This window comes from Nuphar pumila, chromosome 3 (assembly GCF_984573655.1).
Source record: "Nuphar pumila chromosome 3, dmNupPumi1.hap1.1, whole genome shotgun sequence".
NCBI lineage: Eukaryota > Viridiplantae > Streptophyta > Magnoliopsida > Nymphaeales > Nymphaeaceae > Nuphar > Nuphar pumila.
The window spans coordinates 27,805,365-27,822,721 of NC_143251.1; the positions used below are offsets into that span (position 1 = coordinate 27,805,365).

A 17,357-nucleotide genomic window follows, 5' to 3' on the forward strand; every position below is an offset into this window, starting at 1 on the left:
AGATGTATTCTCATAATCATCCCCAAGTAGAGCTGGGAAGCAAGACGAGCCGCTCGTGAGCATGGCTCGCCCAAAACTTGGTCAGACTTATGAAGTGGTTACTAGATTTTATCTCATCTGTTATCTCATGTCACTACGGGTCGTACTGAAACAAATTATTTTTTCTTAGGAACTTATCTAGTCCTTATCTATATTAAGTCAGTCAAGTGGAGCCAAAGGAATTCAATTCATTCTGATTCATTCGTTACCCAAATAATCTCAGCATACCTACAATACGATTTGATATTGTGAGAGATCAAAATATCGAGTTCTAAGCATTAACAATCTTTAAAAAAAAAAAAAAAGAGCCAGCTCGTGATCTGCTTGTAACAAGCTCAAGCTCAGTTTGGCTCCTGATGAGCTCACAAGCGAAGCATGAGCGGCAGTTTACTCTTAACAAGTCAAGTGCCAACAGCCCAAGCTCGGCTCATTAGATCATTTACCATTCTTAGTCCTAAGCTAACCTAATAAGCTGACATCAACTGGTTAAACTTTGCGGGGCTTAAAGTTTGTATGGGACATGTGATGTGGAATGAGCTAGGGCATCACATTTAATGTGAAATGTGATCTCGCTTGATCTGCTCTTGCAAGCCCCCTGTCGAGCCCATTGCAGCCAAGTCCGAACTCCTTTGATCATGGACAACCCCAACATTGCTGCTTTTCATCTGGACTTCTATGTCACATTCTTTAGGACCCTGTGTCCAGGTGACACGACACCCCGCAAATGGACATGGTTATTTAAATATTTTGAATAATAAATATTTTTATCCAATAAGTTAGAAAAAATATATTTTTATCTATTAAAATTAAAATATATATATATATGTTCTTGACTCCTAGTTTTCCAAAAATTTGTGTTTTAATGTTTTATGAAAGTCCATGTGCGTGTCTGTGTCCACAAAAATGGATCCGTTCAGATTCATTTATGGCCTTATCCCAACCATTCATGGTTCATAAACAAAGCTCGAAAACTTATCGGCCATGGACTCAAATGTCGTCGGCAAACAAACAATGTTCGCAGAAATGTAGCCTTATTTTTTTCCAAAGAGTCATTGTTGTTGTGTCATTTGAAGCAGCTAGATCCTTGTGGATTAATAAAAATGGCACAAGAGTTCAAAGATTAACATAAGCAGCATGTTGTCCGAAGGATTCACGTATGAGAGAGAGAGAGACTCCCAAAGATATTACAAACCCAGGCTTTATCTTAGCACAAGTCTTTTTATAAAAAATGATCGCACACACGGTAAAAATGATGTATTTTTCTAGATTGGTTTTTCAAAAAATACAAAAAAATAAACAAACAAGACATAAACACCTTTATAACAACACATGATTCATTTAAAATGATGAATAGGTGCTGAAATACAATCCCAATAGTGTTTCTAAAATAAGAGATGACAAGACACAGTTGTGTCTATTCTGATTATTTTATACTATTTTTTGGTTACTTGCACCAAAAAATTGAAAAAATTATAAAAATAATAAAGATAGATTGGGGGTGTTATCTTTCCAACGCTTTCAAGATCACCGCAATTTGATGAACGATTGTGAAGAAACATTCTCAGGAAGATAAAATATTTGGTTCCAGTCTATAAAGCATGTTTTTGGACGGGTTTTAGAACTAAAAAATAGAAACCCTATAAGGGTTTTCGGTTATGATTCAAAATAATAAAGTTTTATGCCTATGTCTCAATTTATTTTTGATGTTGGATCGAAGAAATACAAATCTGAAAACAAAGACTGTTTTGTAGAAAACATGTGAATATGTGAATTTTCTCATATATATATATATATATATATATATGTGAAGTTCTTCTTATATATGTAGATTTTCTCCTAAATATGTAAATTTTATCATATATATGCATATTTTCTCTTAAATGTATGCAAAGTTTCTCCTATATATGTAGATTTTCTCTTAAATATATGTGAAGTTTCTCTTATATATGTAAATTTTCTTCTAAACATATGAATTTTCTCCTAAAATATGTAAATATATGAAATTTTCTCATATATATGTGGTTTTTCTCTTAAACATGTGAATTTTCTCATATATATATATATACAAATTTTCTCCTAAATATATATAAAGTTTCTCATATATATGTAGATTTTCTTCTAAACATGTGAATTTTCTCATAGATTTCCTCTTAAATATATGGAAAATTCCACCTATATGTGTGAATTTTTTCTTAAACATGTGAATTTTCTTTTAAAATATGTAAATATGCAACTTTTATTATATATGGGCAAATTTTCTTTTAAATATATGCAAAATTTCTCATATATATGTGAATTTCAAATGTTTAAGAGAAATTTTGCATATATAAGATGAACTTATATATTTAGGAGAAAATTAAAATGTTGAGGAGAAAATCTACATGTATGAGAAAATTATAATGTTTATGAGGAAATTTGTATATATAAAAGGAACTTCTCGTATATATGAGAAAATTCATATATTTGCATGTTTTTTACAAAATAATCTTTGTTTTCAGATCTGTATTTTTCTAATCCGATATTGAAAACATATGAGTTTATAGTTATTAAAAAGTTGAGACACAGGCTTATAACTTTATTGTTTTGAGTGAGAATCGAAAACCTTTTTGGAGTTCTCATTTTTTAATTCTATGACCGTTACAAAAAATCTGCTCTATAAGCAGGAATAACCGAACAATCAATCTTTTAGAGGATGTTTCTTCCCAATCGCTCATCAGATCAAGGTGATCTTAGTGTCATTGAAAAGCAAACTCCATGATCTGTCTTTATACTTTTTTTTGTTTTTTTAGATTTTTTGCGTAGTTGGCAAAAAATAGTATAGAATAATCATGATAGGTGCAACCGTGCCTATTCATCTTCTATTTTAGGAACACTATCGGGATTGTATCGCAGCAGTCATTCATCATTTTTTAATGAATCATGTATCGTTGAAAAGGTATTTCTATCTAGTTTCTTTGTTTTGTTTTGTTTTAATTTTTCATTTTATAGGTCAAAAATCTGTGATAAAGTTTGTCACAAATCTTGGATGCAATATTTAAGCACATATTTGGGGAGGAAATTTGCATATTTAGACATGCAAAAGTTAAAATGGTCCTTTTACATCCAGATATTTATGGTTGGTTTTGGTCATTGGATAGATTTTGGCAAAGGGTGAGGTTTTTAGAAAAATACATTATTTTTATCATACACTACAATCATTTTATGTTTTATAATCCAAGGAGAATTAACGCCTCTCCTCCTACATCAGTTATCCAACAACCATACCAGTGGGTTTTGAACTTGCACTGTCCCATCACATGGTGTGATGCATGTGATGGACACAAACTGCTCCTAGTGTCCTACCAGACAAACTGAGCGCCTGGTATCTTAGCAGAAGTGTGAGAATGGCCAATACTATTGTTGCCAAAGAAGGCTACAGGGTAATAGACCTAGCACACGAGGTTCAGTAAAGTTTTCATGTTTAATTGAAATACACAAGCCATAATTGCCAGAGACGGGTACATGTACTAGTATAAGTAGGAAATCTTGGTATTGCTAAACATGGTACTTAAAATTTAAATCACGTTTTAATTCAAGTGTTGGTACTATTTGTTTCTAATGGACATTGTGTCGAAGACTGGATGACACCAAGTTACCAAGGGGCTTGGCATAGTGGAATGGGGCCTAGGCCGTTAGAAGGGGGGCCTAGGTTCAAACCCCAAGGGCGTCACCCCGCGCAAATCGAAGATTGGTGATACCCTGAGGTCAAAGGTTAAGCTCTCGTAGTTTTGTGCTGCCGGGACAGACAGTGACCGTAGGTACGGCAGGTAGAGCTAGAACGATTAGGCCTCTGATCAGGGGGTGATTTCTCAGAGTAAAGATAAAGAAAAGCTAAGTCCATCTTGCATATACAACACTCATTGGAGGGATGAATCGGAAGCAGGTGAGACACGTCCAACAGCCCTTGCAATTCAAGCCGGAAACCTGGCATTTGTAGGATCACATTAAATTGCAAATTCCAAACAGGTTTCACCTGGAATTAGGAATGACCTCTACTTTATTCAATAAATTTTACCTGAAAAGGTACAGCTTGATAAAAATATTGAAACTATCTATGATACCCATTTCTTCCATAATAGAAACCAGTTTTATATGCAATAGAAATTCTTTTTCTTTTTTTCCTTTTAATGTGCAAGCTGGGGTTAGGCAGCCACCAACGACCGCATCAAAAAATAATACAATTCCCTGTAAACCTCTTTCCTGTTTATTTCAGGTGGTTCAAAACAGTTTTTGGTACCGTTTTTAGTACCAGTACCTGGTAGTCTGATACCGGTATATTTGAGATAAAAAACCTATGTCACAGACACGCCATTTTGGCTGTGTATCCTTGGTGACATGACCCCAAATGCTAACATGGACACTGATACATATGGATATTATTTTAAATTTTTTAATAATTTGTTAATACTTTTTAATATTATTTCAATACAAACATATCTTTAAATACTAAAATATCAAAAAATAGTTTTTCATTGATTTAAAATTTAAAAATTAAGTGTTCTGGTGCATGCAGGGGTATATAGCATTTCATTGCAACTATGGACGACTCAAGGCATAGAGAAGAGAGCGCATGTGAAAGATGCCTTGTTTGCATGTTGTGGAAGAAAATGCCTCATTTTCTGCAGCTAATCAGTCTCATCATCGGCAAACATTAAAATGACACTAGCAGCCTGCAGTATCACTATTATGTTGAACGCTGAGAGAGAGAGGCATTGACATACACCAATATCGTTGTGATCAGGTCTCTCACTGGAAAATGTTGGCTACAATGTGGATCCCAAACCGACCTGCGAAAAACACATTTTTATTTTTCTTAGATCAGACCCTCCAGATGTGATCTACATGATTGATCAGTAGACACTGGCCATTAGATCATCATTTTCCTGTCACATATGCAGGTTTTTGTAGAGGTTGAAAAATCAACAGCTTACAATGCATCAAAATTTCACCTTTGAAAAAAAAAGTTTTCATGTCGAAAAAACACAATCCAAAGATCAATTCTCACTAATTGACCATGCCGAACGCATTTATGGGTCAGATTTGGTCACCATGACCTGCCCTTATGGGTTCCAACTAAAGAGGGTTTGGAACCCACGATTGTAGCCAACACCTCTCTCTCTCTCTCTCTCTCTCTCTCTCTCTCTCTCTCTCTCTCTCTCTCTCTCTCTTCGTGAGAATCTTTTCCATAACTCAATAATGTTAAAACTACACTATACATGTGATATGATTTTCAAATTCTCATTATCTCTCACGACTCGAATTGAAGAAATACGGTAGCTGAAAAATGATCAACTCCTTCATTGCTTTGGCCAAACATTCCAATCACAAGTTAAAACAAGACAACCATTAGTCATTGAAGCATTTGGTGATGTCGAACTGCATAGTCAAAGGGGTTAGAGCCATTTCAATCTTAACCACCAAGATTTTTCACTTTTTTTACTGCCCCGTCTTTTCAACATCCACGGCCCAATCAATACCATGTTTTGTGGTCTACTTGACTAAAGAAACAAAAGCAATTATATGACCAGATGACACAAACATGAAGCAGGGGAAACAGAAGGCACACTCTATAAAGGTGTCATAAATAATTGAGATTTATATGTGCAGCTTTAATGTAAGCATTAATGGCCAAAAATTAGTCAGCCAAACCATGCTTCCCTCTTTACTCTGGGATATTCACAAAATCAAGATGGTAAAACAATAGTGCATGTCATCAGAAATCCAAATCCCCTGGTAACCAGGGCAAAAAAGAAAAGCCAAATGTACATGTGCTGAATATTAGAAGGTACCAAGATGACTATTACAAGGCCCTGTTTTGGTAGCAAAAACCATGATGGTGTTCCATCATTATTTACAGACAATGATCATCAAAATGGCACCAGGTCCAACCCCAAGAGTTCATCTCTTTTCAGTTAGCAACAAACAATATCCATCTGCAATTAACACTGCATTAACAGGAGGTACCAGCCCTCATTTTCAATGAATGTTGGTGGAAGCAAAGGTTAAGACGAAGATCACCAGGCTCATGAGCTTTCCAAGAGAAAAACTTAAATGTGAACTCACAGAGAAGATGAATGACATTCACTCCATGTCTCAAACAACAAAAAGGTATCACCAGACTTCTACAGACTTTGTCAAAGGAATTGTGTTTCAAAAAAATTCTTTACTTTAATATGAGGAATTTTTCATCAACCATAGGCCAAGTGGCAAACATTGCCATAGCGAAACGATGCATCCATCATATCATTGACCAAGAATAGGTAGGGGTCTCAGGTGAGCTGCAACGCGTCTTCAATACAATAAAATGTTTTGACATGAAAAGAGAGAAGAGGGGAGAGTGTAACTCTTACAGTACAGCTTTAAAGGATACAGTAGATGATGAGATCACCGTGGCATGGTGGCCATGATCTTACACTGTTCATTCATGGCAATCAACTGGGCCTCTTTCAAATCCAAAAGAGCACTTAGCCGATCTTTCTCTGCTTGGAGGTCTTGGATTTGACCATCCTTTTCGATGTTCGTCCTCTCCAAATGTGCAGCACTGGCGATTAACCTGATCACAGCAGAAACATAATCCCTTGAAAATGTTTGCACGCATGTGGTATGAGCTAGGCACAGAACAGATAGAACTTGCAGAACACTTCTTTCTAAACCTTTTTAAGTTTTCCTGTTAATCCCTGAATGCCCCTTCACCAAACACATTCTTATGGACCATAATGTTTTGTCTTTACACATTTTATAGACTCTATAAATCACTACCCTTATTAGATTAGTGATTTTCTTTTAATTTATTTCATGAATAACTGGAATTTTATCAGTCTCAAGCAATGAGTAACAGAGAGCTGAAGGAACATAAAGAAAAAGTGAAGCAGTGAAACTCAGACAGATGCCAGTTAAATTTGATGGAACAAAGTACAAGCATTTTTTCAGCTCCTTTGATACTTTGAACGATGCATCCACTTGACTCCACAGAGCCTAGCAAACCGTGACCGACTGATCAAACCCAAAATCACAGTGGAACCCTAGTGGCATTGGTTCTTCCATTGTTTAGTCCTCAGACCTGCCCCACTCTTCGGAGCGCTCTCACTTTGGACCTCCTGGGTCAAGGAGGTATTTCCTTTTGCTCTTCTACCCCGGGATTAGGAACTTCAAAAGTCCATCCTTCTCCCCAGCCAGAACCACACGTGTAAATTCCCTACATGTGGCTCGTCTGTGCTCCAAGGTGCAGCCTGTGACTTGGGCAAAGGGGGCATTCCTAACGGAACAAAAAAGTGTGAAGAGCATTGTCTTAGTGAGTAGGCAGCGCCTAACAGGCTTTGCTTGATGGCAGCAGCCAGGAGGCAGGATCAGAAAGAAACAAATTGCTCTCTAATTTTTAATGAGACAGCATCTGTTGAATGTATCAAAACTACCAAAGCAACATTTAATAAGACATCTTCATAAATGCAGAGGATTTGAAAAACAAAAAAAATTGATAAACAAAACTAATAGTTGCTGGAAAAATTGTTTCACTACCAGTCTCCTAAAGATTAAAAGCTCTGGTCCAACAAAATTTATTCCCTATAAAAGTTCTGCCAAGAACAATATATAGCCCGCATGCAATGCCACGACTTCACCCCTCATAACACGAGTGAGAAAAATAAAAGTAAACTTAAACAGAAGCATTCAAGAACTGACGCATATAATGAAAGGTAACACCTTGATGGCTTTGAATATTTCAAAGATGGAATGGCCTTGGATTGGACACACGCGCACACATGTGCATGAACACATGTGCATGAGGGTTGCAAATGGATCGGATCTCGGATCCCAAAATACATTGGGAAGTCAGATCGGTTCGGATCCAGGACAGACAGCCAAATTTGCAAATTTGGCTTCCTGAATCCAACCCTTTTGCAACCCTAGCATGCATATGTGTGTGCACACACATACACACGTAATATTTTCTGTATTCAAACTGTATTAGTCACCAAATCTCTGTTAAAATGTATCTCCTAAATTCATTGATGTAAATATAAATATATATACTTATATACATAGAGATACATATACATATAATATTTATATGTATATGTATCTCTATTTATATAAATATATATATTTATATATTTTTCTTTTTGATTACCCGATAAGGGTATAATTGTAATTTCACCTCTTGCGCATATTCCATTTGGAATATGTTGTATTTTTTTCCTTTTTATTTTTTGTACCTTTTTTATTTTTTATTCTTTTTACCTTTTTCAAAAAGGTGCATTGGGGGTCCCCCAATAGAGTCGTTGGGGGCCCCAACGGTCACAAATGTGACCGTTGGGGGCTCCCCAACGACTCCTTTGGGAGCCCCCTTGCACCTCCTTCTTCTTGTATAAATAGGGGTGTTCCCCTCTTGTTTTCCCTAAGCTTGAGAGTCTCAAGCATTCGGTTCCTTCTATGAAATACATGCCATAGTGCATGTTTATTATTTTTACGCTTTTGCGTACTTTGTTCAAGTGTTGTGAGAGTGCCTTCGTGCACATCTTTTCTATATTATTTGTGCTCGTATGCGTATTGTCTTATCATAGACATTTTTACATGGTATCAGATTGAGGTTGATTATTGAAGATCGTGGGATTCTCCATTTTCGAGTGCCTCGAAAAACATGTCTTCCGATCTTTGAAGTTTGAAGTGGTGGATCTTTCTTCTCAAATATTTTAGAAGAATCTTGTGCAAAGTTGGTGTTGAAAATATTGTGTTGGTACGCTTTTTCCTCTACCTCATTACTCTCTAATGGGCAAAAAAGAGTCCCATTTTGCTCTTGGTTTCAAATTGAATTGGTCCAACTATCATGTTTGGGCCGGAAATATGGAGGCTCATATAAAAGGGAAGGGCCTATGGGGATATGTACTTGGTACAATTCCGGAATCGGAACCCAAGATTACCGTGGTAAATGGAAGCGAAATCAAGGTTCTTGAGGGAGAAGAAAGAACCAAAGCCCTTGGAGAATACTCCAAGAAGCACGATGAATGGGAAATGAAGAATTTCAAGATTCTTTCATGGTTTTTCTCATCCGTGGAAACTAAGATCAATGCCAACATTATTAAATTCAAAAAGGCATCGGAAGCTTGGCATTATCTTGAAAAAATGTACACATCAAGGGACCTCTCTCATAAATACTACCTTCAAAAGAAGGCCATTTCCCTTACCCAAGGTGAAATGACGATTAGGGAATACTTTGCCGATCTTTCCTCTATTTGGGATGAGCTTGCAATGCTTGAACCAAAATGGAGTGGAGAGGCAATTGAGCTTCGTCACAAGCAACTTGAAGAAGATCGGTTCTTCAACTTTTTGAATGGGCTAAGGCCCGAATTTGAGCAAATAAGGTCATCTCTTCTTTCTTCCTTTTCTCCTCCTTCTCTTGAAGATGTTCTCACCAAATTAAGTGGTGTAGATACTCGTATGAATTTATGTAAACAAGGACCAAATGTTCTTGCGGTTCCTTGTAGTATTGAAGAAAATAGTGAGGTTAATGCCGTATCAAGACCCGGAAACAATGTAAGAACCTATCGTCCCCTCACTTTAAATTTCAAAATCAAGGAGAAAATGGTGGACAAAGAGGGAAAAGGGACTATAGCAAAACTATTTGTCATTTTTGTAAAGAACCGGGGCATATCAAACCCGTTTGTCCCAAATGGAAGAAGCTCCTAGCCATGGCTACCACTGGTGTACCACAGAAAGAGGAGGCATATTCAAGTGGGACCCTCTCTATAAATCAAATAGTGGAAGCTCTTCAACCTCTCCTCAAGGGATCTACCTCCGGTGCGGCCGTATCCACTTCTTCTTCTCCAGGTAAAATCTCTTGACTTTTGGATTCCGGTGCATCCTTTCATATGTCCCAAAACATTTTTTTACTCTCCGATTACTCAAAAAATGGTTCCCCATCTTATGTCTCCACTGCGGATGGAACCTCTCTTGAAATTAAAGGAATAGGTAATTTTGAAACTCAAGAGTTCTTTATTCCAAAAATCAGATTTATACCTAAACTAAACTTAAATCTCCTCTCTGTTTCTCAACTCACGGACCATGGCTGTGATATTAAATTCCCTTGTGATAAATGTTTAATACAGGATCGCCAGTCCGGAAAATTGATTGGGGAAGGCTTTAGAAGAGGAAATTTATATTATATGGAATCTCTTCAAGTTCCAAAAGTTTTGTGTAATGTTGCCCGACATAAAGATATAAATGTGTGGCACAAAAGACTTGGTCATCCTAATATCACCAAGTTATCATACTTACATTTTGCAAAAGACCTATGTAAAAGCTCATTTTCTTGTAATGACTATATTCTTGGAAAAATGCGAAGTTTACCTTTTGAGCAAAGAACTATGTTCTCTTCTAAAACTTTCGAAATTGTTCATTCGGATGTTTGGGGACCTGCACCTATTGTTTCAAAAGGAGGTTTTTCTTATTACGTAATATTTGTGGATGATTTTTCCAGATATTCGTGGATATATTTTCTTAAGTTTAAACATGAAGTGTTTTCATGTTTTAAAAATTTTCATTCAATGATTAAGAACCAATTCAACAGTAACATAAAGATTTTTAGAAGTGACTCTGGAGGAGAATATCTCTCCAATCAATTTAAGGTATATCTTGAGGATCAGGGTATTGTTCACCAAAGGTCATGTCCTAAGACACCTCAACAGAATGGGTTAACTGAAAGAAAACATAGACACATTATCGAGATCACTAGGACTCTCCTTATATCTCAAAATATTCCTAAAAATTTTTGGGCTGAAGCAGCTCTTGCTTCTGTTTATTTGATAAATCGCTTACCATCTAGGTTATTAGGGAAAATATCTCCCTTCGAGGTATTACATAAGATCGAACCTGATTATAATAGGTTAAGAGTCTTTGGATGTAAGTGTTTCAGACTTACGAATAAGAATGACAAACTCTCTCCCAAGGCTATTCCTTGTGTCTTTCTTGGTTATTCCGAAACTCAAAAAGGTTTTCATTGTTATGACCTTCGAGATGATAAACTATATGTCTCTAGAAATGTAACTATTTTAGAAAATGAAAGTGGTTTTGAAAAAAATGTTTCTCAACAAGAAAATTTTGATTACTCCTTCTTATTCGACTTATTGTCTAGTAATGATGACATATCTAGTGATGATGATGTATCATTAAACCATGATGAGGAAAATGATGGAGACATTGGTGAACATAATTCACCCAATGAACCAGAAAGTAGAGTTCCAAGTGATCCTATCACCTACTCTCGTAGAAACCAAGACACCTTTAGAAGTGCTATTGATCAATATAGTGAGCTTTCCACCCCTTTTGACCATAGAAGATCTGAAAGGAATAGAAGACCTCCAACTCGTTTTGTCTCTTTTGATTCTTTTTCACCCCGATATAAGGCTTGTCTAAGTGCCATTCACTCCTATTTTGAGCCAAGAAATTTTGAAGAAGCTAAACAATGTATAGAATGGCAAGAGGTCATACAAAGTGAACTTGATGCTCTTAAAAAGGCAGAAACTTGGGATTTCCAAACTCTACCTATATGAAAGAAAACTATAGGTTGTCGATGGGTCTTTAAAGTTAAAACTAAGAGCGATGGTTCCCTAGAAAGGTATAAAGCTCGCTTAGTTGCTAAAGGGTATGGGCAAGAGTATGGAATTGATTACGAAGAAACCTTTGCCCCTGTAGCTCGGATGCTTACGGTTAGGTGTCTCATTACTATTGCATCTATTAAAAATTGGAACATTTTTCAAATGGATGTTAAAAATGCCTTCTTAAATGGTGATCTCAACGAAGAAGTATATATGGATGCCCCACCAGGCATGATAATTCCTAAAGATAAAGTTTTTCGTCTTCGAAAGACTCTCTATGGTTTAAAGCAGGCACCCAAAGCCTGGTATGATAGGTTTACCAGTGTAATGCTGGAAAATGGATTTTCCTCATGTTATACTGACACTGCTTTGTTTACTAGAAAATTTAATGCAGGGATTGTAATTTTGTTGCTCTATGTTGATGATATGTTAATCACAGGTGATGATATTCAAGGAGTCAAGGGTATTAAGTTCGTCTTGACTTCAAAATTTGAGATGTCAGACTTAGGTTTTCTGACATATTTTCTTGGAATTGAGGTTGCCTATTCGCAACGTGGATATTTTCTATCTCAGTCTAAACTTGTCTGCGAGTTATTGACAGGTCAGGTATTTCTGATAACAAGGTGTGCGAAACTCCTAAAGTTGTGGGAGCAAAAATGAAGATTGACGACGGTGTTCCTCTAACCGATCCTACTCCGTACAGGCAGTTGGTAGGTTCTTTAATGTATCTTAGCATCACTCGACCCGATTTGTCACATGCTATACACATCGCCAGTCAGTTTCAGCACGCTCCTACAACCGTTCATATGAGTGTTGTGCTTCGCATCATCAGATATTTAAAGGGAACTGTGAATAAGGGAGTATTTCTATCTTCGTCTTCTGAATTGAAATTGCTTGCTTATACTGACTCGGATTGGGGAGATGACCCTAGTAACCGTCACTCCACCACTGGTTTCTGTGTTTTCTTAGGCGAGTCTTTGATCTCATGGCGATGTAAAAAGCAACAGAAGGTCTCTCTGTCATCCACTGAAGCCGAATATAGAGCCATGGCATCTACCACCATGGAAATTGTATGGGTTCGACGCCTTCTGGAAGATATGGGAGTATTTATCAAAGAACCAACAAAGCTCTGCCGTGACAACAAAAGTGCAATTTATATTGTCAAGAATCACACATTTCACGAGCGAACAAAGCATATAGAGATGGATTGCCATTATGTCAGAGAAGAATACTTGAAGAAGGTCATTGATCTACCATACGTAACGTCTGAGTATCAGCTTGCCGACTTCTTCACCAAAGCTCTATGTTCGCCCATATTTCATTTCCTTCTTGGCAAACTTGCGGTTATCACACCGTAAGTTTGAGGGGGGGTGTTAAAATGTATCTCCTAAATTCATTGATGTAAATATAAATATATATACTTATATACATAGAGATACATATACATATAATATTTATATGTATATGTATCTCTATTTATATAAATATATATATTTATATATTTTTCTTTTTTAGTACCCGATAAGGGTATAATTGTAATTTCACCTCTTGCGCATATTCCATTTGGAATATGTTGTATTTTTTTCCTTTTTATTTTTTGTACCTTTTTTATTTTTTATTTTTTATTTTTTATTCTTTTTACCTTTTTCAAAAAGGTGCATTGGGGGTCCCCCAATAGAGTCGTTGGGGGCCCCAACGGTCACAAATGTGACCGTTGGGGGCTCCCCAACGACTCCTTTGGGAGCCCCCTTGCACCTCCTTCTTCTTGTATAAATAGGGGTGTTCCCCTCTTGTTTTCCCTAAGCTTGAGAGTCTCAAGCATTCGGTTCCTTCTATGAAATACATGCCATAGTGCATGTTTATTATTTTTACGCTTTTGCGTACTTTGTTCAAGTGTTGTGAGAGTGCCTTCGTGCACATCTTTTCTATATTATTTGTGCTCGTATGCGTATTGTTTTATCATAGACATTTTTACAATCTCATCAACGAGGAATCAAAGGAGACGTGTGTTAACAGTCCCTTTTGGATGTCATACGTCTCAGATGGAAATAAGGAATGGTTACTTTTCTGGAATTGTTTATATATATATATATATATATATATATATATATATATATATCAGTGTCACCTATATCGGCGATATTTTGAAAATACCACAATAATATCGACGATATCAAGTCAGCCGATATTATCTGCAATTTATCATGATATTTTCAAAATATTGCCAATACTTAAATTATTGTGATAATATCATGATATTTTGGGGAAAAACTCTTTTTTTAATATTTTGAGCATTTATTTCCTATTTTTTGTTTCTTTTATATTTTAAAACCTTCTAAAACTTATTTCTTTATATTTTTGCAAGAAAAGACACTCAATTTTTTTCAAAATTTGAAAATCTCTCCTAGAAAATACCTTGAATTATATAGGTGACTATTATATATATAAGAAAAGTGGTTGCTGCCAAACACATTTTGAGCCTACCGTCAGCCTACCACTAGCGAATAGGGGTTTTCAGATTGCTTTTTGCAAATCTGACCCCGCAAATGTGTTCGGCTGTAATGAAATATGTGGAAATACAAAGCAAGAGCTTCTAAGAGCTTACAAGATCACAAACACAAAGTGCATATGCACTCGTCCACTATGGGACAATACACGAGCCAACAATGGCTACAACAAAGAAGTAAAAAATATATCTTTTATTGAACAAATGCCTGAGCAAAAAGCATTAATAAAATAAGGGATAAGTGGTTTCTTTATATACACATCAAAGAAGAAGAGAGAGCTCCCAAAGGAGACGTTTTTTTTTTAAAGGCAAGCTGGGGTTAGGCAGACCTTTACCAGTTATGCAACTATACAATTGAGTTTTGAACCTGCAACGTCCCAACACAAGGTGATGTGCACTAGCTGCCCCTATCAGACAACCGGATCCCCCGTTGGTGCTCCAAAGGAGTCGTTGGGAGCTCCCAACGGTACCATTGGGCTTCCAAAGACACTATGATCTAAAAACAACATAGAGTCGCCCCCTTTTCATAAAGACAAACAGAAATATATATATATATATATATATATATGTATATGACTATATAGATACATATTTTAACATTCAGCATGTCATATGTGTTGGGTCCAGCCCTATCCCTCATTAATGATGTGGGGAAGTGGAATAGCCACCTAACTCCCATTAATGCAGGAAGTTGAAGGGTTAAAACCCCTTCAGTTTCTGGAATGAGTCTAGAAGGCTCACTTCTAGAAGGTTCATATCTAGAAGACTCTATGACATCTATAAATAGGAGTGTAGAGGCTGTGTGCTGGAGAGAGAAGGGTAGGGTGGTTGTGTGCAGTGTGCAGAGAGAGAAAAAGTAAGAGAGAGAGAGAGTAGAAAGAAGAAAAGAAAAGAAGAAGGTTCGTCACCACGCATTGATCCTCAGAGAGAGGTGTTGGTTGTGGTGTGGGCTTTGACTCGGGTTGTGCACCCGAGAGGTAATCTTGTATTCATTTCTTCCTGTGATTTCTTTTTTGTTTTCATCTTTAGCTTTGGGCAAGCTATTGGACGTTGTACTCTCTACATTGTACTATCTACTTTCATTATAGTGGATTATTCTCTCTGTGCCCCGTGGATGTAGGTCGTGTTGACCGAACCACGTAAACCCTTGTGTTGTGATTTGATTGTGCCTTTATTAGATCCTATATTGCTTCCGCATATTTTTTGTTATCTTAATTTCTCTACAATACGTCCTAGATGGAAATAAGGAATGGCTACTTTTCTGGAATTGTTTATATATATATATATATATCAGTGTCACCTATATCGTCCATATTTTGAAAATATCACAATAATATCGGTGATATCAAGTCAGCCGATATAATGTGTGCAATTTATCATGATATTTTCAAAATATTGCTAATACTTAAAATATCATGATAATATCATGATACTTTTGGGGAAAAACTCATTTTTTAATATTTTAAGCATCTATTTCCTGTTTTTTATTTCTTCTATATTTTAAAACCTTCTAAAACTTATTTCTTTATATTTTTGCAAGAAAAAACTCTCAAAATTTTCCAAAATTTTAAAATCTCTACCAGAAAATACCTTGAATGATATAGGTGACTATTATATATATATATATGAAAAGTGGTTGTTGCCTAACACATTTTGAGCCTATCGTCTGCCTACCACTAGTGAATAGGGGTTTTCGGATTGTTTTTGCAAATCTGACCCTGCAGATGTGTTCGGCTGTAATGAAAAATGTGGAAATACAAAGCAAGAGCTTCTAAGAGCTTACAAGATCAGACACACAAAGTGCATATGCACTACTCGTCCACTATGAGACAATACAAGAGCCAAAAATGGCTACAACAAAGAAGTAAAAATATATCTTTTATTGAACAAATGCTTGAGCAAAAAGCATTAACAAAATAAAGGACAATTGGTCCCTTTATATACACATCAAAGAGGAAGAGGGAGCTCCCAAAGGAGTAGTTTTTTTTTTAAAGGCAAGCAGGGGTTAGACAGACCCCTACCAGATATACAACTATACCATTGAGTTTTGAACCTGCACCGTCCCAACACAAGGTGACGTAAACTAGCAGATCCTACCAGACAACCGAAGCCTCTGTTGGTGCTCCAAAGGAGTCTTTGAGAGCTCCCAATGGTCATAAATATGACCATTGGGCTCCCAACAACTCTATGATCTAAAAACAACATAGAGCACCTGCCCCTTTTTCATAAAGACAAACAAAAAAAATATATATATAATATAAAACTGTCCTCCGTGGACACTAATTACAAATGATGAAAATGACCCTAACGGGCAATACAATTTACACAAACAAATATATATATGACTATATAGATACATATTCTAACATTAGGCATGTCATACGTTCCAGATGGAAATAAGGTATGGATACTTTTCTGGAATTGTTTATATCTGTCACATGGACTCTTCTAACAGGGCACCGCACCCGCGCATCGCACACGCACCCAGACAGGTGCGACACTTGGAAAAAACTTCCTTTGTGTTAGGTGAAGGCAACCACACCGAGGTCTATTTCTATCCAAAAGTAGATTCAGTTAACCCTAATCAAGTCTATTTTTATCTATATTATATATATATATATATATATATACATAAATGCACACAAACACACAGTGTTAACTTAAAACTGTTAAAAATTATATATATATATATATATATATATACCCCCGCACCCAAGTTTTTTTAAAGTGCCGCATCCGCACCCACACCTATATGACATAGGTTTATATATATATATATATATATATGGAGAATTACATGATGTGGGCATCGACAATGGAGAATAATCTCAAAGAAAAAAAACTTTGGGGTTATGTAATGGGTTTTATTCCGGAACCTCAACTAAAGCTCACCAAGATAGAAGGAGATCAAGAAAAGGCTCTTGAGGGAGATGCTCGCCTCAGAGCCATTGAAGAACATCAAAGAAAGATGAAAAATTGGGAGAGCAATCATGTAAAAATTTGTGCATGGTTTATGAATAATGTTGAACTCAAGGCATGTGCTAATATAGCTAAATTTTGTAAAACCAATGAGGCTTGGTTCTTTACGAAAGGTATGTATACCCAAAAAGATCCCGCAAGAGCTTATTTTTTGCAAAAAAAAGTAAGAACCACTAAACAAAGGGATTTTAGCATTCAAGTTTATT

The 17,357-nt window shown here is 36.2% G+C and overlaps 1 protein-coding gene across 3 annotated transcripts in view; it reads right to left on the reverse strand.

The window, feature by feature from the left end:
- Positions 1-6,139: 6,139 nt before the first annotated feature.
- The window catches only part of LOC149842407 (uncharacterized), a 67,271-nt gene continuing 56,053 nt past the window's right edge, over positions 6,140-17,357 (reverse strand). For all 3 annotated transcript variants that reach the window (XM_090001423.1, XM_090001425.1, XM_090001424.1), the window contains one exon: positions 6,140-6,631. In XM_090001423.1, coding sequence (XP_089857549.1) covers positions 6,463-6,631 — 169 coding nt within the window. In that variant the 3' untranslated portion in view covers positions 6,140-6,462. The remainder of the gene's footprint in view (positions 6,632-17,357) is intronic.